This window comes from Solenopsis invicta, chromosome 3, assembly GCF_016802725.1.
Source record: "Solenopsis invicta isolate M01_SB chromosome 3, UNIL_Sinv_3.0, whole genome shotgun sequence".
Classification (NCBI taxonomy): Eukaryota; Metazoa; Arthropoda; class Insecta; order Hymenoptera; family Formicidae; genus Solenopsis; species Solenopsis invicta.
This window is the reverse complement of record NC_052666.1, coordinates 17,504,723-17,527,462: the sequence shown is the minus strand read 5'-3', so window position 1 is coordinate 17,527,462 and position 22,740 is coordinate 17,504,723. Positions and strand designations below refer to the sequence as shown.

The window sequence follows — 22,740 nt, the reverse complement described above, 5'->3', positions numbered from 1 at the left end:
TTACGAAATATAAATAATTGTTGATTGCAGCAAATGGCACAGGCGCATCTCGTTGTTGCGGGACGGCACCTCTATTAACTAAGCTGCTGCTAAATGCATTTCTTAGCAGCTGACAATTCACATAAATTATCGACTTTGTGCCGATAATTTATGCGCATTTGTGACATTAAAGTCGTGACTCGAAAATAGCAAAAGGAAATAGAAAATTGTTGACGATATTCCGAAACATTAACATATATTAACAGTCGCTTGTACATCTCTTAATTCTCGATAGATTTAAATCTTTTTCGATCTTATCTTTTCATAATTATAGGCTGAAATAATTTTGTAATTTTCTCGCAAATATTGAATTTCAACAGTCAATAAGTATTTAATATTTACATGAAAAAAAATTGTTATATTTATCTGCTAACGTACATGCTTCTCTCTTAGACAAAATATTATTACTCGGACTCAACGTGAGCGAACGAGATGGTAGAACTATAGTAAGTGTTCGACTACGACAAGTGTAGCAAGCTTTAGTGAAGCACCACGTGCATCGTCAGATGCACTGACCGGTTTCGAGGGGACCGGCGGACCTTGTAAAAGCGCCCGCAAGGCAATGCAACTGCGTCACGCTGAAACGCGAAAGACTCGGCGAGAGACCGGAAATTAAAAGCATTGGATTAGGAGACTATTTTTTTAAGAAATTAAATAACCATAAAATATCCGACGTTGAAGAGCGTCAAGCTCTTTGAACTTTTAACGAACGAACTGCACCGAGAGACAATTGGAAATCCTGTTTTTCAATCACGCTCGATTACATACAGCGATCGCGTCACTTCGTTTCGTTGATGCAGCGCGTGAGACGTAATCAATCCCGTATTGCTTGGGGGCGTTACGGAATTTTTCAAGGAATCGCAAGTGAGATCTCCTCACCTTGGTCTTTTCCATCGCGCGTCGCCTTCTCCCGTACGCGGACTTCCTCCTCGCGTCCCCTGAAACTGGTCCCGACCGCGAACACCAAACCGCCAGGTACGAGAGCGGTCGCTGGCCTTGTACCCTTTCGTATGACGGAGCGTACTTCGGACTAGAGGCTAGCTCGATTTCCAGAATTTATTTTCAAGCCGGACCGAAGAGACGCTGGCAATAAGAGTGACAGAAAGCGCGCCAGATGCCGTACAAAAGCAAATAGAACGGTACTTTATTTGCTCTTTCTTTCTCTCTCTTTCTCTTCTTTTCTCTCTCTATCACAGTCGAAACTATGAAATACAAATTTATATAATATCTCACATCACCAACAATAGTTAGAATATACATAGATATACAGCAAACAAGTAAAAGTCTTAATATCGCTACAAAAGAAGACGTTATCTTACAGTTTACAGTTTACAGAAAGAATGAATTCCTGAGAACATGTATGATAATGTGTCCAGAAGCGACCAGCATAACAAGACAATATATTCACTATGTAAAATTCGCCAAAAAATGTATAGAATATATAATCTATTTCAAGTGACTGTTGACGTTCGAGAATTTTGCAAACTACGCAATTTATCTCATTGATTCAGTTTATTCCTATTGGAAATCGTTTTTGTCGCGTTAGTCGACATTGTGTTGGAGTTTTAAAAAAATGTCATTTTTTTGTCAAGAAAGCAGTTTTTGTCAGAAAAAATTCGTTAAAAATCACGTTTCCTTGTTTTCTCAAAAAAGAGGAATGGTAAAAGGAAAAAATCATGATTTGATTCTCTCAGAAGGCAGACTGATCAATTTTACTTTTTGTACATTTCGCGGAAGAAACGATTTTACTAAAGTATCTAAAAATTTAGCAGATCTGAAAATAATTTTATTAGGCCGTCAAAATAATTATGTTGGACCGCTCAAACTGGTTGGTGGAATGTCAAAACTTTTTGCAGCATTGCTCATCACGCTTGAACGTCCATCATAATTGTTTTGATGGTCCAACAAAATTATTTTTAGATCTGTATCCAGTTAGATACTTTAACGAAATCGTTCTTTCGTGTAGATTGAGCGCACGATTTATTTGTTTTTTTTTATCATCTCTAATCGATTCTCTCTGCTTCTTACTTGCGAGTTGATCGGTTTGATTTCCAAGAATCAAACTCGTTTTATCTTTGAACATGCAAACGTTGCTGTTACCTGTCGCCGTGCATCTATCGTCGCAGTCGCATTCGCGACAAAACAGCATCTCGCACTTGTTGCGTCTCGGAGCGCGAGAAACCTCAATATCTATGATTATGTCGCGGGAATATATTTTGACAAAGCAAACACGCTAAGCGCATGAAGCTTTGAATAAAGCGATACGACGGGGATTTGCTCTGTGTCACTCGCGCGTCAACAGCACACACGACTTTAGCCTCCCCGCGCGATGTACATATCGAGCCGTTGAGTGTACACTGAAAAAAAAGAGACTGGTAATAACTACCAAATGTATAGTAAAATAGTGTCAATTAAATATTTGGCTAATGTAACCAATTTTACTTTTCTAAATATTCAGTAACTTACACCAGATTTGATAATACTTACTAAACATTCAGAAACACCAAATTATTTTTGGTTATACTGACAAAATATTTAATTGATATTATTTCACTATACATTTGGTAGTTATAACTAGACTTTTTTTCAGTGTATGCAAAAAAAATCGAAGGTTATCTATTAATCGTCATTAATATTTAGCGATCTAACATGTAAAATCGCGATACGTATAATCAGACGTAATCTCGTACGACGAAAATAATCGCGCCGTGTCGCAATTATCGTTACACATTCCGCTTTATCGTCTACCTACGCACGCAGGCATGCACGTCTCGGAATTCCGCGTACGCGTTAGCGACGGTTTCTAATTAATTAGCGAGAAAGTGATATTCCCAGCGCGCGAAGATCGGACGTTCTAACGTTGTTAGCTCTACTTTTCACTCATAATTCTTTTTGATTGATTAAAATGAAACGCACACGTTTGTGTATATACACGTATTATATATATATTAGCCACTACTACGGCGTCCCTGACCATACGCGCTTCTTCCGTTGTAGATAAGATTAAAAAGGCTCCCGCATGAGCGACTTAAGACAATCGCGCTTTAAGCGGAGAAACGAGCTGAGCAGCTCTCGGACGAGAAACATCTAAAATTAAATGCTTATCTCAGGGGAGGCTACGTCCAGACGAGTGTTTTAAATACGCGAGTTCATCGATCGCATTCCTGGAGATATTAAAAGTCAATAAATACACCTGTCGTTATCTTCTACAGAATAACAAATGTGTTTGTCTTTACGACGCAAGTGCTTCTAATGATTCGTGTAGCGTATGTACCTACCGTCGAGGAACATCCGGCTGGTCAGGGGTACCTAGTAGTATGTTTAAAATCGGTGCATCTCGATGCGCTATACATATGTAAAACGTGAACGGGGGAGGGGGAAGTTAGGTAAAATTTATCATTTTCGCAGAGTAATGTATGATTTTTGTAAACGGCGCTTTGGTTTTACGATGCATCTGCATGAATTTACGATGATTCCAAGACCTCCGATAACGGTGTTAGTTGGATTCTAACTCAGGCCCTACTCAGCTTATTGCGTAATTGCGTTAAATAACATGAGAGTGCGTGCGGCGACTCGTGGGCCACCGTAGCGCGAGCTAAAGCTATCAAGTATTCTTGATTCGTCTCCGCGACAGGGATTTCCCGCTCGCGGCGGAAGTCTCTGCCAACGACGGAGTCGATGATCACGAGAAAGCAACGAGGGTAGCGCGGAGGCGAGGCGGTCTTCGTTGATTAATCGGAAGGCACGTTGAACGCTGCGATTCGTTAGCTGCTACATCGATCGTCGCTTCGGGGTTCGTCGATGGTTCGCAAGAAACCGTGGAAGAGATCGGAAATCACCCGGTCTTCTGCCTCTTTCGCTCCCTCTCGTCTCCGCTCATCTTCCGGGTGGGGGCCGACCCTCAGAAACTGCCGCACTCCCGCAATACGCGATTTCCCAGCGGCAGCGGTGGACGGAAGTTGTTGATCACCTACAGAGTGTCAGAGAGAGAGAGAAAAAAAAAGAAAGGTCGGAATTATATATAAAAAACGAGGGCGTGTCGCGCGAAGGTGTTTCGTGTCGATCCGAAATATCATACGCTCCCGCTCGTCGTCGAGACGTCGACGACGCGGTAGCCCGCGGTCGTCGACGCCTAAGGCGTCCTGGACGCCTAAAAATAGCTGCCCGGCGGTGGTTCGCGTATATCGAGCGAAAGGGAAGGAAAAAAAGAGAGAGAGAGAGAACATCGACTCGCCGTAACGATATGCATCTCTCGCGGCTGGAAAATGGTAATCGCGTCGCCGCAGAGGCGTTCGCCGTGTCACGTTGTGATCGCCAACCCAGATTCATTTATCAAACCGCGGGAAAACGATACGGGGAATTCTGGGAATCGTTTAGGGACAGACGACGAGCGGTCGCGCTTCACGATACACAGGGCATCGCGCGATTCTTATGATTCTATCTCTCCCGTACCGCCCCGTGGTTCTCGTTGCAAGGGCACTCCTCGCCGCGTGGGAACTTTCGAAGAGTCCGGAAGGTGTTGAGCTGATGATGCGACACCTCGATGTACTTTTTGAAGAGGATCCAAGTGACGCTCTCGTTACACGGCGGCGTTGTCAGCGAGCCCAAGTACGTCCAGTATCCGTTGTTGTCTAAATCAGAAAAGAATTGAAACGGTTCCTCGAGTTCGCGCGTGTTCAAAGATATAAAGCGAAAAGAAATGTATGAACTGACGGTTAAAGCGATGCGACAAAGAAAGAAAGAAATGTAAAAAAATTTATAGAAATACGATTGCTTATATTAATAGTAACATGCCGTCGAGCTAGCGTGACGCATATTATATATTCGATCTCATGTGTATTTTAAAACGATCGCGTTTGCGTAATTTTATCTTTCAAAGTGATAGTAGAATTAATAACGTAATGCCTTCGTTGTATCGAATTTTATTCGAAGGACCGATCTCGCAAACCGATTTTCTCGTGATAATGTCCTTTAAGTAATTGAAATATATTTCCCTCCCATTATCCCGTGAGTGTCATGCGACTCGCAGTAATAGTGGACATTACCTCGAGAATGGAATTATACGATTTGATTAATGTACTGTTCGCCGGAGAAGCATATTTCGTTTAAGTGCGGACCCTTCATTCGTTTTATCTTTTCGTGTCATCGCTAATAGCCCGAGCAACATTTTTTCGAAATTATTAAAGTAACACTAATGAGGACACTAAAGGTAAATGCCTGGATAAGGGGATTTACAAATGTAGGAATATTCAAAATATATATCACCATATACACAAAAGAATAACCGTATGTGTGTGTATGCATTAAGCAGAATTAAATTGCGAGAACACTATCACAGTGTGTGTGCAATTTGTACAGATAATTCGCTTACAAAAGATGTGGACACTAAGCGGAATTTAATGTGAAGAACGCTATTACTAACACGTGTGACATTCGTGTAGATAAACATCAATACGTCATACAGTAAAATGAGAAACTTTAAAATAGATTAACATAAGGGTTTTCGTGTCGCGGAATAGATAAGATTTTCACGGAAATTTGTCTTTTTTCATGTCAGAATATGAAGAAAAAAAAATACCAATTACTGCTACGACGTGCATCGTCACATCATGCCAATCATCCGGTGACATGCGTCCATCCCGACCGTGCGCATTTGGCATGCAAGGCTTCGGAAAATTCGAGGCTACTTGAAAATGACCGAAGGCATAAGATAATCGCGCGCTTGAGGCGTTTCTTCTCTTTTTTTTTTTTTCATGAGGCGTTGCTCTGAAAAAGCGGAAACCGCTCTCACACTCGAGCGCGCAACTTCTCAAGTCTCTATCTCTCTCTCATTCTCTTACACGAACTAGTCCAAGGTGATACGAACCTTGGAAGTCCCATTTGTTCTCGTGGCGTGGTATGATTCGGTCGGCCCAGCGCATGCACGGATTCACGCATCTTTGCGTGCCGGCCCGTCCGCCGCGCACTGTGCGTGCTGTGGCGCGACGCGGAGCGAGAGCACAAAATATATGCGAGAGAAATTTTGTTAGTTCGACACGTTAATGCAGAGGCACGCGCTTCTGTTGCGATTGTTGACAAGACCTTAACAACAACTTCCGTCTCTGAAACGACGGTTCTATTATTTTAGCAGTGTTTGGTTTAACTTGGCTGCAACGAACCAAAATTGCAGACAAATATGTGTAACATATTACATATAATGTGATATATACAAGATATATCGATACATCTTATATATTTTAAAGTTATATATTATACGAATTTTTTATATTAAAAAATTTTGTATTATGCATATATATAAATTAATTAAAGATAGATGAGATAAAAGGGATTTTACTCGATTAATTTCTGATTTCATAGTTCGTCAGGGTAGTTTCTCATTAATTAATAGACCAGGACTGTTACGGACTATGTTACGGACTACGTTAGGACCGATTCGACGAACCGTTTGCGCAAACAGGTTTAAGCTACAGTTGAATGTTACATGAGGAACAACAGGAACGTATATCACGGGACACTATGCATCGATGAATAGACGGAATGTTTGATCAAAGAGACAATAATCAAATTGCCCGGGTGATTACTGGTCGATCGTAACTTACCGGGAAGAAGTTTGCCGGGATCGATGGGTTCCTTAATTTCCACAACGTCGTCCTTGTACGAGACGGACGGCATCAGTTTCGCGATCTTGTCCATTTCTTCGTGGGTCCTGCCGACCTAGAAGCAAATCCTTCGCTTTCCTACCTTTGCGATCATAATGGCACGCGATTTCACGAGACCGAGACATAATTAAGCCCGCTCTCTCTGGAACTAACGAGCTATTTCCCAATTAGAGATTTCCCGATCGGCAAAAAGATATCGCATTTCCTACATCGCGTTTCTAAAATTTATTCATCGTCTTGTAAAATTTCCCAAGCCAATAAAAGGCTCGAGAATTTATGGCAAGGTTGTTGTTAACAGATCGCCCTATCGAATGTCTTTATAAGTAAAGATCAAGAACGAATAGCGGAACACGAGAGACAAATAGGCGCGATAAAAACGCTCGACATTGAGCCGCTGATTATGCAATGCCACTTTTAAAATTGTCGCCGTTGCAAGTGGCGCATAAATTTCCTTCGATATGTGTGTTTTTCTCGCGCTCTTATGCGACTCCAGCGTATCTCAAAGCTGCGCGATGTTACGTAAAGACCATCTTGCAATAGTGTAAAGAGTAGTTGCAAGTGATTGTTAAGTACTGCAAGGCGGAGTTATACGTTCAGTCTTATCAACGTAAATTAATCTTACTTACAATTTTTCTTCCCCCATAAATTAAAAAAAAAAAAAATAAAAGAGGAAGTTGAAGAGATAAAAATAAACACGCAATTGTATTTTATTACTATTTACGACCACGATAACGCGAATTGTAGAACAGTTTTGTCCTAAGAGTAAGAAATGACAATGTATGTCGATTTCATTTATCATTTCAATCGGTATCGACATCGATTCGATATCGATTTCCTGACTTTGACGTTGAATCGACATCGATTTCATTTATCATTTTTGGCTAGAGCGAGGAAGGCTCGCTTCATAAATATTTCTATTACTCTTCGTCCTTACTGCGTGCTATCTCGTAACAATGTCGCGAGAAATGTATCATTTGCGCAAATAGAATTTTGCAATTGCGATCCTCGCGTTCTCGATGAGATATCGCGAGCCGCGCAGCTGCAACCTAAATATTAGACACAAAGCGCTGTGCAAAGCGGAAAAGGGTAATTGCCGTTGCACGCGATCTAGATATTCTTTCGCTACGAAACTAATTGTAAATGCGAAGCGATGGCGTCGCATACGTGCCCGACGAAAACGCGCATTTGCGTGTCTCGTCTCGAGCTCGATACGGCGACGGCGTAATTATGTCTCTGGGTCTCTCGCGTTTATATAATCGACCATTCAACGACGATTGGCGATGACACCTCCGCACCTCCCCAGGGATTCCGCTTGTGCAGCTCGTGTGATAAAGCCATTCTACGACAGCATAAACAGCGCAATTTGTAAGTGACAACGCGTTGCAAAGCGCAGTTGTTTGTCCATGTCTGTTTTTCTTTTTTTTCTTTTTTTTTAGAATTAGAGAAAAGATGAAGAGAAAAATAATTGCGATATTAAAACCAATTATCGTTGGTAGAAATGGACACGCCTGGGATCATGCTATTTAAGCTATTGTAGACCAGCCTTTGTATGTGAAAAGCTTAAATGACTATAAATAGTATGTAAACAAATTAGAATCCCGAGTAGAAGAGGTGCGGCTTCCGTGCTGGATTGATGACATGTTTGTATAAAAACGTGACGAATCGACGTATTAAATATTCAAGACGTAAGACACCGCTTTAAATAAAGTCGAACAGAATAAAAAAAGCATGTAGCATTATTGATATACTTAGTACGAAATAAATTAATTTGTAATCTTAATCGTAATTGTAATTGTTCTAATTAGATGAGTGGAGGGAATTATTTTAATAATCATCTGTCTAATAAAACATTGTGGCATTACGAACCTTAAGGAAGACCCCCAAAACGGCCAGACCGTCAGAAGCTTTCGCGGCTTCGGCGAAGGTCTTGTACTTGCTGGTGTTCCAGTGTACCAGATGTAGCTGAAACCAACGTTGCCCTTCAATGAATCTAAATCGTTGCGTATTAAGTCTAATAGCGGGCAATCGGAGAGGAGCGAAATGGCAGGTTGATCGGTGCTCTGACGAGTAACTTAATCCTTCTAAATAGCCAATTAAGAAATATCATTTTCTACGCTACTGTACACCGTCGGTGAAGACCGATGATCGTTGACGATATCTCGCCTCGGTTAATACTTATGATAGTATTCTGCTTGGCCGCGATTTACATGACTGAATCGCAAAGGAACTTGGTCGGCATCGATGAATGATAATTACGTTTGACGGGTGGTCGTTAGAGAAAGATTATGTAATCAGTGCGGTAACTGGACGCTCTCTCTGAAATCCCGCGGATATCCGTGCATCCGATCGACCCGGTTTCCCAGATACGGGATTGCCTTCTACGGAGAGGCATATCGTCTTACATCGCCATGTAAAGTCTTGCGGTGAGGCGAACGTCGCAAGATTTCCTCGACGCGGAAGGAGCGCATTCGAAAGAAGACAGGACGTGCGCAGCGTACGAATGCAAAGTCATTGCGATCCGCCAATTGACTCGCTAATGCACCCGAGACTCGGGTCGTTTAATTAACATCGACTTCGAGCCGGAAAGTTGCCGTTTAAACGACGCGTTCGTTTCCAAGGAAAATTGCGTTTAAAAAAAGTTTTCAGTCTGAATTCACATTCAAGAAAATAGAGCATGTATTTTTAAACGCGTTTTTTGTTCATTGGCGACTATCTGTGTTATTATTGCATATCGCGCGAGGAAGAAATTTTCCATGCATCGAGGAATCATCGATGTTTTCTCGAACGACGCAGGGTCAAGTTGAAGTCAACTATTTATTTCTGATAGATTAGAGACCTTTGAGATCATTGCCGCGTAGACGGTTGCATAATCAAAGTCGAGCAAACAATGTATTTTATGTTTGCGAAATAAGCGAGCAAGAGGTGACGAGAGCTAAACGAAAAAATTCTCACGATAGGCTCACGTCCATTTCGGAATCGTGTCCAGGAAATGTGTGTGTGTGTGCGTTCAGGAAATAAGCAATTTTTCCGACTAATTATTGGCCGACTAATTATCCTCTTCACAATTCGCGAACGGGTGTTTGTTCGTCTTCGAGAATTCCTTCGCGATGACGCGCGTATATGAACGCATACCTCGTTACGGGAGTCAACTATTATTCGCGCACGCGATTGGCGGTTTCGATGATAATGCTCATTATCGTTACCATTCCGCGCGCTCGCTTGTTATTTTTTCGTCCTTATTCGCAAACTGTTACGCGTGTTTTGTGGACGCACGCGCAGCTGTCAGAGCATAAAAAGACCTTTGACACATCGTTGGCATTCTATCAATGCGACGTATATATACGACGATAACAAAGCATCATTTATGAGATAAATGGAAGACGCCCTAGTGTAATATTATATTATTAATACACGAGAGTAATTAATATCTGTTCACAATTAGCGTCTTCATGTACACCGTAATTGTACACTTTCCATAAAATTTATTTATACCCATAGAGAAAAGCCATTTCTCTCGCGTCGCACATAACGCGTTTGTGGGCGACTAGAGCCTCGATTTATCCTCGATAAAACGATCGCGCTAATAAATCGCACACGGCGGCTCTCGGACAAAGTCGGCATCGCCACAAGCTCCTCCGTGGATGATCACAAACAGAGTGACTCATACTCTCTATGTGACTGAATTGCTAACGAACTACTTTGGCTATCAAGTGAATTAATTGCGCTCGCTCGTCATTTTTAAGCCGTTAAAATCTAATTAACATAGCGAGCGAATTCAAGAACGCGAGTTTAAAAGAACGATAATTCTAGAAGCATCAACTTCAGTCATTGTTAACCTACTTTTTTCTAGACTAAAATTCTATTTTTTTATACATAAAAAATAAAATTCGAAAATTTGATGATTTTTCATCAATTATTTATTTTGATAAAATATTAGGTTTTTCGTCATCTTCTCTCTGAAAATAATTTCATATAATATTAATTCATTTGCTTGGTTCTTTAAGATTCGTCTGCACCAATGTAGCTGACCTTTACACTCGGTTTAACTTGCTTTTTCTTTTTTACTAATTCTTAAACCGAGTTTTTAACGACAAACGGAGCCGCGAGTAAAAAATTTTAGTACTTCTAGTATTAACGCTCTGGAAAGAGAGAGATAATTATATTCTATGATTATAAAAATTATATATTTTTTTTCCATACCTCGCCGGCGAAGGCTTGCCCGTCGACCGTGTGTTCGGATCCTCTGGAATCGCTACATCCCCAGTGACAGTGGTACTGTTCCAGCTTGTAGACATCGTCCATCAGCGGTCCGCCGCTCAAAACTATCGACAACACAAATCGAGATACAACGTTAGCACATGTCAGCACGCAATACGGCAATACGATGCGAAATAAGATGCAAATGAATGCGTAAACGCTTAAAGATTGGTCCGCGTAAACGCTGGAAATTTTCGGAGCACGCTTCCACGAAGCGTCACGAACGGACGCAACGCGGGCCGCTTTATTACAGGATACGCTTGATTAGCCAAACCGCGCAGATGGGGGCTATAACGAGAACGGATCGTTGCATTTGCACCGCGTGACGCCTTTGCGTCGCGACGCATTTTATTATTTTGTGTCTCGCCTCTACAATTTGCCTGTGATAAATTATTCAAGAATATTTAGCGCGCCAAGTTCTATGTTCTCTCCGAAAATTTTCCGACAAGAGTACAAGAGAGACACTCTAAAATTATTTATTGTGTACGGTAGACGGGCGATGACAATTTTCACGAGATGCTTATGCGTGCGTTATTTTAGACTTTTATAAAAAATAAAAAATAAAAAATAAAAAATCGTGTTGCCTCAGGAAAGCGTTTCTCAGTCAGTTATCGATTGTTTATTATCTTATTCTCTAATAAATATGAATCATTGGTAATTTTGGTACGTTGAAGTCCTCGAAAGGTGCCTCATTTTATCGCGAGTATATCTGCGTGAAGTGACGCCGTGGCATTATTATCGCGACACTTTATCTATTGTTTTGTGCCGCACATTGCCGTACAGAGCGCTCCGCTCCGCTTTGTGCCACATATGAATACACATAATACCGCGCCACGGCACGGTCGTCCTCATTTCGAATACGCCCCGAGCAGTCGACGAAGGTAAAAGCCCTCCCTAAGTGGCACAAAGTCGACAGTGAAACCTTCGTAATATATACGCGATCGGGTGCTCGCACCGGGGAATTCCGTCCCTCTCCCGCTACTCCGGCGGCATGTAATCTCGAAATACGTAACACCGTGACAAAACAAATCGCATCGCGTTCGTACCTTACATAAGGCGTGCATGGTGCACGAAATTAATAAAAAGCGTTACGTAACTTATTCGTGCGGGGAGAGAAACGCCTTTATACAGCTCGCCGCAAAAGCTACGGTCGGCCTTTAATCACCGCATGGCGCTTTCGGCACCGCTGCCAACGTTAATGTTCACAGACGTTCTCTTAAGATAGAATGCGAGGCCGGACATAGTAAACACAATCTAAAATTATACTGGATCGCTCCATCTCCGGATGCACTGTTAAATTCGGCAGTGGAATTTAATGCAATGTAACGGAAGCGAATTTCAAGCGGGTACATTAAAAAAACATTTAAGGTTGCCAATTAAAGTGCACTAAATTTCATGCACATACTTCTTGCAGTTATAGATACATTAGATTTAATGTACCTTAAATTTAATGTTCAACTTAAACGTACATTAAATTTCATGATATTTTCAATGCGGAAGAACGGCGCTACGCGCCGCACTTTGCGCTTGGTGATTTGCAATTTAAAGTTCTGCGACCACAATCGCAGCTCCCCTCGGAGGAAAGAAGTTCTTTCGCTCACGTGCTTATGCGAAGTGTTTATATTTCAAGCGATCGAATTTTTCCGACAAATTTTCGTACAAATTTTCTGGCGAAACTAGTATGTTACAAAATTCACAAAAAGATTGCTTAAATGTTGAATAGATATCGCATTAAAAGCTCAACGCTCGCATGAAGAACTTTGTTTCGCAGATGTTCAATAATAATTCATTGAAGAGGTATTCATTACGCGTCAGATGAGTCTTTGAATGCATAGGACGCGGATTGTTTTTCTCTATTGTTATTTTTATAATTTCAATATACGTTAAAATGTCACTGAGGATGACCAGAGTCAAGGTCGAAATGTTCAATGTTTAATCGCGAATTATAATCATTTATGTATGAATGCAAACACGATAATCCGGCTTGGCTCGTCAACCCTTGTACATATCATTTTTAAAATCTTGCGAGCCTATACAGATTTTATTTAATTATTAAAAAAAAAAAATTTATTGAATCATTTATGAGATGGAAATTTAAACATGAAATTGTTCATGAGGTTTCCGTGACTGTAAAACGTTTAAAACGTTTCTATTAGTTTTCTAAGTATTTGTAAAATGTTATTGTCAGAAGAGGTATTTGAAACTTACTTTAAAACAGTGTAATCACTGTTTATGAAAATTTTTATAAACAAATATAAACACAATCTCTCAAAACAATTTTCACCATTTCTATCTTATAAAGAGACGAAGGAAATAAGAGATCTAAAATACATAAAGATGGGAGAAAATTCTATTTTCTAAATTGTGATACTCACACGTGCCCTCGCCATCGGTGTCCACTTTCCAGCAGTAACCGGGATTGACTAGCTTCCGGGACGCTGTGGCGGGATATCTCCAACGCAGGGGCTTGCTACTTAGAGCCTCGTGATCGGATTTCGCCCGCTTAGTCTCGATGTTCACCGGACTCTGCCTGGAACCGGCTGCCATAGGAAATTTCGTCACCCATGTGCTGGGTCCTGCAACATACATAATAAATTTGAGCTATATTAATTGGTTTTACAGACACATGAGGAGTGATGTCGTAAATAATAAGTTTCGACAAATTTGTCACGGAGATGAGGAAGTAAGGGTAAAGGAATAATTATTTGTTTTCCTCGGCTTACAATCGAATCCGCAAATATAGTTTTGTGATAAGAATCGCACGTGTACCGCGATAACAAGATAGTAATTATTTGGTGATACGAGTTCAAGCTCGAGCAACTTGAGAAAGCTCGCACGCCAAGTTCCGCGAGCGCGAAACAAACTCTTTATCACGATGCACGTCACGTGCTGATAATGGATTCAAGTTCGCATTTATCGAAATTCCGGTCTGCGTGGGCCACCTCCAACTACCATAAAAAGTTTTTTTTTTTTTTTAATAGAAACATACAGATGTGAAAAATGAGAATGATATTTACAGGAGCGATAACATTTACTTATTATGATATTAATGACGATTAATGATAATCGATGAAGATTATGTCAATTTTATGTATAATAATTTATTACGCATTCATTAAACTTACGAAAATACAAATTAAAAGAAATACACTGAGAAAAATAATCTGATTACATTAATAAAACTTATATGTTTGAATGTTTCTGTGAAACCAAGCAGAATTTCTGATTATTATAACAAGACTCTGATTATTTTAATAATATCTTTTGAATATACTTCTGATTTTGACATTTGAATTTGGATAATTCATATAATATGAATTAATCTCTTTCACTCTCAAAACGTTTACTAGATTTTACTATAATCTGATTTGTTCGTTTTGGAACGGACATACCATTAATGGAAAAAACTTTTTTTTTAGTGTAGCGTCTGTGGATTCAGGTCGTGTCAATTTTGATACACGCGAAAGCTGATCAAGCATGTTATGTTTAATAATCGCATACTCCTTATCTGGCGACGTGCGTCACGTGCCGACGCATTAATCTTTCTTTATCGGGACACGTGATCCAAACGCTGTTTATTTTGCAATTAGATGTCGAACGCGTTGTTCTAACATGCGAAACATCGTGAGAGCTACGAAAAATTAATACACGAATAAACATTTAGCTTAAATAAACTTGATTAGAGCGAGAACGAGGGATTTGCGATGTTCGAATCATCGCAAATGACTTTTGCGTAATTGCGTTCAATTATGAGATCATTACGTGATAGAGTGTATTTATGCGAATCACGTTTCATCTGACTCTGACTCGAAGTCGCGGTCAATCGATTGCTAACAGAATGCAATTAAATTCGCGGAATTAAATTTATTATTGCGTTTCGCTTCATCACATTACGTTTACCATATTATATAAACTCGAAATATAAACTCACTCAGAGAACTGTATTTGAAAGTGAAAGAGATTAATTCATATTATATGAATTATCCAAATGTCAAAATCAGAAGTATATTAAAAAGATATTTTAAAATTATTTAGTTACAAATACAGGCAAATATATATACTTTAATTTACGTTTCATCAGTCACATTTTGCACAAATGCAACTTTGTCGCGTAAAAGTTCTATTTTTGCATAAAGCGATTAATCAATCGACGAATTAAAAAACTCGCTTTAATTTATAACTATTGCTCTAATAACACGATGACGTCATTGTATAGCGAGAAATCGCTTTGGTGTGCCCTTGAACGCAGCTTCACGGCTGCGTTTCAAATCTATGCATATTCGCATAATCGTCTGTGTGTAAAATCGAAAGCGCCGAGCTCGGCAGAGTGAGACGAATTAGTCATTCGCGGAGCGTAAGAAACTCGTCTCGCGCGGCATTGAGACCGGCGTCGTCACGTGAATTCACTATTGAAGGATAGCTCCGCGGTGTAGTAACAAAACAGCCGTTTATCCTGCAGTTCATACTGAAAAGCACCGCGATAACTGTTCTCAAATGAACGACGCGAGCTCGCGACGCTTGTCGCAGAGATAACTGATCGAAATGAAAATTATCAGCGAATTTTGTAAACACCGCGAGAACATTGAATGGAGATATATCAAAGACAATCAGGCAGACAATATTTTTTAGTCAGTCATACGATAACGGTATGACCTAGATAATTTCAATGCCTAAATATGAGCGCTCAAGTTGCCTGAAGATTATTTTTTTTTCCAGCTTAATTATTATTTTTGGGAATATTGGATTATGATAAATTCGCTTACTATTTAAGTATTTTTAGATTAGAAGAAATATAGAAGAAGAATACTGAAATAGCAAATAAATTAACAGAATTAAATTAACCTTGTATTTTACATTAATTTAGCACACATAAAAAAATTTCCATTATTCCGATCAAGATTACGAAAGATTTCTCATTCACTGTGCTTGGCTTAATGATGATAATTAATTATAAATCGAAATGATGGAAAATTACAGTGACATATATGAAATGCGTTAATGCCATTGAGAGATTACGACGACCGATATTATCTCCAGTCGACGACTTGAATTCTTGTCGCGGAACAAGAACGACGCTCGTTTGAAGGTTCGTTCAACCTTCGTGACGTGATGATTCAACGAATCACGGGAAATATAATGCCGAATGCGGAAAAACCGTTGAATGCGCTTGGCAAATATTTCTCCATCTCTTTTTCTACCTCTCTCTTTCGATATCGCAATCCTTGTAGTACATCTCCCGCACAAACACGCATGCGTTATGCAAACACCGATGGATTATTAATGTTGTAATCCTCGGGTCGTCAGCCGTCATTATTGAAGACTGGATATTACGTGAGGTATAAAAAAAAAAAAATAGTCATTTAATGACAGAGCATCGTTACGTTCTGCCACGTGTCATTTTGCGACCCATCGCGCGATATGCAGGTATACATGTATCTCCATCGAGAAATCTCTTTTCTCGTAACATTTTATTTATATCCTTAATGCGCGCTTTGTATTAGTATTATATTAGATAGCAAAAAATTCCTATTCAATATTCACGAGTCGTGGATCAAAAGACTGGCACGTAGGTCGAGCTTCCGTTTGAACGGTCGACTCGTAAGCGAATATCAACGCGTTTTAAAATAGGCGTATTTAATCATCGGGGAAAGAGAAGAGACGGCACGTCGTGATACTAACGAATGCAATGTGCAAATAAGTTGTCGTATGTAGGCTTTTCACAATGTGCGCGCGCCTAGAATGACGGTCGTCCGTCGTCGGACAATAATTTACAAGTGTGTACATGTATGCACAAATCGTTGCGAACGAAGACGCGACCGCGCGAGAGGAGATTTCTCTCGCGGATTCTCCGATTGTGGGCTTTCTTTCTCGCCGATATTCCCACGCGCCCGACGCGATTTGCGGTGCGCGAGTGGAATGCAGTTTGTGTGTGATTCTTTAAACTACTTTAAAGCATCGCATTTAAACCAGTTCCCTGAGTTAAAATTATAAATTCAATCAAGAAAATTCAATACTCTTGCTTGCATATGAATTGTCGACTTGATGCTAATTTTTTCTGTGATAAAAAACACTGCGTAGACTTGGCGTTGCCCGCAGGAAAATAGGCTCTCACTTTTTTCTCAATCTTAACGTAACAATGAGAGCACTTTCTAAATTTTATCCCGGATGGAACTCGATTGAAATCACATTCACCTCGGAGACAGCCTGAATCGATAGGAAGCAACGCGATAGGCGCGTGACGTACAAGTGTATAACACACGAATCGAACCTTTCGCAAACAAGCCGCCGGTTTTCATTAATCTTTCAAATTCCCTGGTGCACTCTAGAAAAAGGCCACTTCGGCTCCGACTCGATCACGATGCGCTCTAACGTGACAATTTGTAAACCCTCCAATTGTTGCGGCTCGCGCAATCTTCTCGGGACCGGTGTTTGTTAGCTCGTGCATCATTTATAATTATCTCATATATATGCTAATTAACCGAGATAGAATATCTGTCTTCTTCATTCACTTACAGACACGATCGGAACTAACGTTCCGGTACTCGTTAGGCCAACCGGGTGGAATAGGCAAACAGGGAGGCGTTGCGCGATTTCGTGCATCAAGGGGGGAGCGCTGACCTCGATTACTCAAAATCAGAATTAATTTACACGCGTGTAGATTTCACTTTCAAAGCTGTCCCGATGATATCGAGAATAGAATTAGAGTCAAGGATATATATTCTTCGCGCAAGATTACTATGGCAATCGAGAATTTTGTTCGAAATTCTCCGATCTACGGATCGCGAGCCAAGATAAACTTCCGCTTGGAAAACAATCCCGCCCGACCGCGAAACCCGCGGCGGCAGCCCGCAATTACGCGGCGATTGGCAGCGTCGTGGGAACGGCGGATTCCTCCGAAATAATTGATGACGGCCGAATGCGTCGATCAATTTCAAGCGAACGAGCCTCTCGCGGCCGCGCTGTCCGCTCAAAGAGCCAAACGACTTAATCACATCCCTCCCCACGGAGTTTCGCCCCCTCGTTTTGGCAGCTGGCCTATCCTCGAGGATTCGTACACGTTGGCTCGCAAATCACGATTAGGGGGACGCTTTGCCACCCCCCAGGCTGCCGCACGCTCGCCCGGCGCGCACAATCGGTTGAAAGATAGCGCTGACAAATTGACTCGAGATTAAGGGCGTTTCGGGGGCATGCACGGCAACCCCGGCGGCGGAACAAAGTGAAACTGGGTCTGCGACCCCCACCGGCTTTCGTGTGCGTGCCCGTCCGTGTGTCCGACTCGCGTGCGCGTGTATGTGTTACCTTCGCGCCTGTTACCTCCCCGCGCGGGAACCCAGGTGCATCGGCCTACGGCACTACGGAAGAAAACTATTGATTTTCATTTACCCCCGCGGAGTCGTGCCCCACGTTCCACGAAGGCTGCGAGAATTGAAGCAACCCCTCTCGGTCGCTTGGCACGGCCCGCTCGCCCTGCATTTCGCAGTGGGAAGACAATGGCCCTTAGGTCAGTGAGCCTGCGGTGCCATCCGGATACCGAGACGGAAATCGAGCGGCCGCGGCCGCGGCCGGGGGGGGTGGGCGGAAGACGAAATGAAATGACTCCCTGACAGGGCATTCCCTCTCATGAACTTCGACACGTGTCCTGTATGCAGATTCGAGTCTAACGTCTATCTAACATGTGGCCGCATTCTGAGATGCGTTAATTAAAATTGACGAATGAAATTAAGGAGCTCTAAGAAACATAATCTAAATATTTAAGTCAATACTTATAAAAATCATTAAAGCTAACAATGGCACTAGTGGAAAACCAATCGGGATACCTTCGAGAATTATCGCGTGGGGAGTTTCGCCTCGCAGCGAAAGATTTCTAATAAGATATTATTATTTGAAGAATTAAGGTTGGCGTAGGGATCGATAATTCTCCACGAGAGAACAACAAGCGGACGCCACGCGGTTGTTCCAGATGCGAAGTTTCCTCAAGATTCTAATTTGAAAAGGGGAAACTTTGCGGAGAAACGAAAGAGATTTACACACGTGCTGATCATTTTCTCCGTTTTATCACTTCTATATTTAATAGAATCTGACAAAGTGCGACTTTACAACGAAATGAAAAAAGTTGACGAGTTCACGGTTCAACTTTTCAGTGTCAGACGTGAAGAAAGAGAGAGAAGAAAGAGAATAATCTCGCTGCAAAAGTGGGAGAGAAAATCTTTATGGAATGTAACTGATATGTCTTAAAGACTGACAAATTTTAAGCCTACAACTAGCCATATTTTGTCACGGAAATGACACAATACATATGTGGCATACTAACCCAACTTTAATCACTTGTAACTTTCACAAAAATAAACACGTTGCAATTAATTTTTTTAAAATAAGTAACACTTAGTTAGAGACAAGTTTCTTCGAATAAAAAAAAAATTTGTTTGAATCCAGGAAACAGTTTGTGCAACGCAATTTTTTTTTTAATGCAAAAGATATATTTTTAAAATCAGAACAATTAAATTATTTTTTATATTTCTGTCAGTACTTTGAATTAAAAAATTATTTGTTTAAACTGATAATTTAAAGAAATAATTTATTTAAAAAAGGCTAATATCACATCAATTTTTTAAATCAAATTTTTATTTTTCTCAAAGGTTTCAAAAATTTTTATTTTAACTAAAAAAAATCAAATTAAAGAAACGATTTCATCAATTTAAACATAACTTTTTTCTGGGTGAATACAATGCTAAAAAGCAAGTTGTATACAATAAGATAAAAAAATTACATTAAAAAAAATCAGAAATTTAAAGAAACATTTTCTTCAAAAATTTATATTTGTTGGAAAAATTGATATTAAAGGTTTTTAAAATAATGTTTTGAAAAAAAAATAGTCATTCCTTTAAAGAGCAAACGACTCATACAGTACGAACTTTAAAGCTATTCGTTAAAGATTATTCTAACTGATGCTGTCCTTTGAATAAAAAGGATTCTGCCAGACGGATGTGTCAACCTTTAAAATTATAAAAGTGTCATCCTTTCATAGAAATATCCAAGAATCTAGAGTATCGTCCAAGGATCAATCACTCAGTGAGAAATGATAACGAAATCGATGTTGAAATAATCAAATTGATGTCAATTCAATGTACCATTTTTCATTGGGCAGTTACGCCCGCGTCTTTGCTCGAATGCACTTTAGACCATCATATTTTTTTTTCTTTTTCAAGTAGCGACTACTTTCTAGAAAATGAATATCCCGTTTTGCAGTGCCCTTTTCGCACAATAGGATTCAATTAACTGCCGCAATAGTAATTATCGCAAACGCGTCCGTTCACTGTGATTAATCTAGAAATGAAACACCAGGCTAGCGGCGGCTCTGTCGGCCAGCGCTGATTGCAACGTTAAGCACAGAAATATCTCGGTTATATACATATTGAATGCACGACGATTGACAAAGTAGCCAATCAATAATTTCGATGTGCGGTTTAACGTACGAGGAAAACAGCCCGCGCGATTTGCAGGAAGTCCGCCGATTTCATACGCAATTGCGAGCGCCGCGGGAATTAATTATTTACGGAGTTATTCCTCCGAGAGATCCGTTTTCCTCATAATTTCTGTTTACAGTGCGTTCTTCGCGCGCGGTATTCGCTTGTGATCTGCAAATCTGCATGAAATTCGCGAATTATTCGCGGACGCTCATTTACTTTTCTTTATATCCTTACCGTTTCGGTAGTAGTCCCACTCGTCCTTCGAACCCATCTTCGCGTCCAGTTTGGCCGGCGGATTATCTACGGGTAATCGAGGTCCGCGAAATCGAGGTCCGAGCAGCACTTGCACCCGCTCGTCTTGACTGCTCGCGCGTCGACTCGCGTCGATCGGCCGTACGAGCACACGCGTTCCGCGGTCGCCGCCGTCGATGGTGGTGCGTCGGGGAAGCGCCGCCGGGACGGTCGCCTCGACGACGGTTACGTCCGAGTCGCGCGATGTTCTCGAGAGGGACAGCGGCGAGAAGTCGACGCGGTTCGCGGCTCGTGCAATTCTTCCTCGATCTCGCGAAACCCGCGGGCTTCGCGAGGCTCTCCCGCAGCGCGTAGTGTGTATGTACAAATTATATATATTCCGCGAAGTCGCACGAGCGCATCACGCAGTTTCCATCCGCGTGCGCACGCTGACTGACGCTTTCCCTCCTTTCGGCTGCTGCCGAGTTTCTCTTCCCTCGCGTCCTCGCTTCCTTTTTCCTTCTCCACGATCGGGAAAGCGACCGGCAGGCTACACAACGCGTTCTACTCCGACGACGGCGGCAATACCGGCCGGCGCATCGGCACCTCTTTATATCGCGCGCGGCCACGTGACCGCGAGAACGCGCCGGCCACGCATGCGCCGGTAAATATTTACACGTGCGCGCGTGCATATCGCACACGTGCACGCGGCGCGGCGCATGCGACTTCGACGCGGATCGATCATCGATAAATATTAACTGGATCGCCCCATTATTCATGCAATTTTTTTCCCGAAGATTTAGCTCGCTGTCAAATATTAATTAGATCTCTCTCGAGTACGTTGGTACGAGGAATCTGCCTTTTTCATTTGCGTAAAGCTGATGGCAGAGAGAACGAGACTTAGGCGCTTAAGTCTGACGTGACGTGGTGTGACGTAGGATAAAGCAGAGAAAAACTTAATATAGAAAAAGCAATACAACGTTTCTTACGTCGACGTTAAGTTTTTCTCTGCTTTATCCTACGTCGTTTTATGTCACGTCAGACTTAAGCGTCTAAGGTCTCGTCCTCTGCCATCAGCCTAACTCCTTGAATGAAATTGGATACTTTATTATAGGAAAAACATATTTTGTTTTTCATTTTGTTATATAATGTAAATATAACAGGTAAAAATAACTCACAAGAGAACTGTCACGGGTGTCCGGCGCCGATTTGATTCGGACCCGTATTTTTTTTATATCGGCGGAATCTCACGTTTAAGGGGTAAAACACTCTTTGAGAAAAAAAAACACTTTTTTCAAAGAGTGTTTGACCCTCTAAACATGAGATTCCGCCGATATAAAAAAAATATGAGTCTCTTAAATTTTCGTATTTAACAACATATTTCAAGGAGAATCAAATCGACGCCGGATATCCGTGACAGTTCTCTTGTCAGATGTAATCTCGAAATTTATGACACAGGCCGCTATTATCATTGTACTGATTATTAAAAATAACGTTCAAATTATTTAATTTTGTTTTCAACTTTACTCGACAAATATGATAAATTTTTATATTGTTATTTTCAGATAAAAATTCGTATCTAACGATGACGCACTTAATAAAATATACGCTATCTTTGTTGTAATTTTCTCCGAAAAAAGAAAAAATGCATCTTCCGACAATTTTTATCGCGGAGTCTAAAATAGAACATACCGCACGAGGACAAGTGTAACCAATTCTTTTGTCGCTTGTATCTCTATTTGACACCGTTGCAGAAAGACGCACATGTTTAATTAATGGAGTTGCAACGACAAGATTAGATCAAGAGTCACTTCCGTGAAAGAAAGATGTTTACCTATCTCCATTCGCGTTTGTAAACGACGAGCAATCTAATCGCCCGGGGAGGCACACACGACTCCCTTTATCACTCACAGATAACGTCGTTCCCCCTGGCGATGTTACGTCAGGAAACGTGCTGCAAGCTACAGCGTCATAATGTCATCTTTATTGCACCAATAAAGAGAGCTCCCACTGTCAATAAAAATTAATGGATTCCCAGCAGATCTTACTGTTGAATATCAATACTCAAGGTTGCTCGAGAAACGGTG

The 22,740-nt window shown here is 41.1% G+C and overlaps 1 protein-coding gene across 2 annotated transcripts; it reads right to left on the bottom strand.

The window, feature by feature from the left end:
- Window positions 1-218: 218 nt before the first annotated feature.
- LOC105202787 (carbonic anhydrase 2) lies at window positions 219-21,256 on the bottom strand. Of its 2 annotated transcripts, XM_026135801.2 has the most exons (8): window positions 20,657-21,256; window positions 13,331-13,531; window positions 10,899-11,020; window positions 8,565-8,660; window positions 6,639-6,753; window positions 5,906-6,013; window positions 4,492-4,670; window positions 219-4,009 (listed from the first exon to the last, which is right to left on the bottom strand). In XM_026135801.2, exons 1-8 carry the CDS (start codon window positions 20,691-20,693, stop codon window positions 3,941-3,943), a joined length of 927 nt encoding a protein of 308 aa, XP_025991586.1. In that variant the 5' UTR covers window positions 20,694-21,256; the 3' UTR covers window positions 219-3,940. The 2 variants fall into 2 exon arrangements, with proteins under 2 accessions (XP_025991586.1, XP_011169766.1); XM_011171464.3 differs by lacking the exon at window positions 5,906-6,013 and having other exon boundaries at window positions 20,657-21,255.
- Between the last annotated feature and the right edge of the window lie 1,484 nt (window positions 21,257-22,740).

Bases quoted from the DNA above. Each gene is read 5' to 3' on its own strand.
- LOC105202787 (XM_026135801.2), bottom strand. From the start codon at position 20,693: ATGGGTTCGAAGGACGAGTGGGACTACTACCGAAACG. The intron at 11,021-13,330 runs GTGAGTATCACA...TGTTGTCGATAG, and splicing joins CACCGATGGCGAGGGCACGT to TTTTGAGCGGCGGACCGCTG. The intron at 6,014-6,638 runs GTAAGTTACGAT...GTCGCGCCACAG, and splicing joins TCCCGGCAAACTTCTTCCCG to CACGCACAGTGCGCGGCGGA.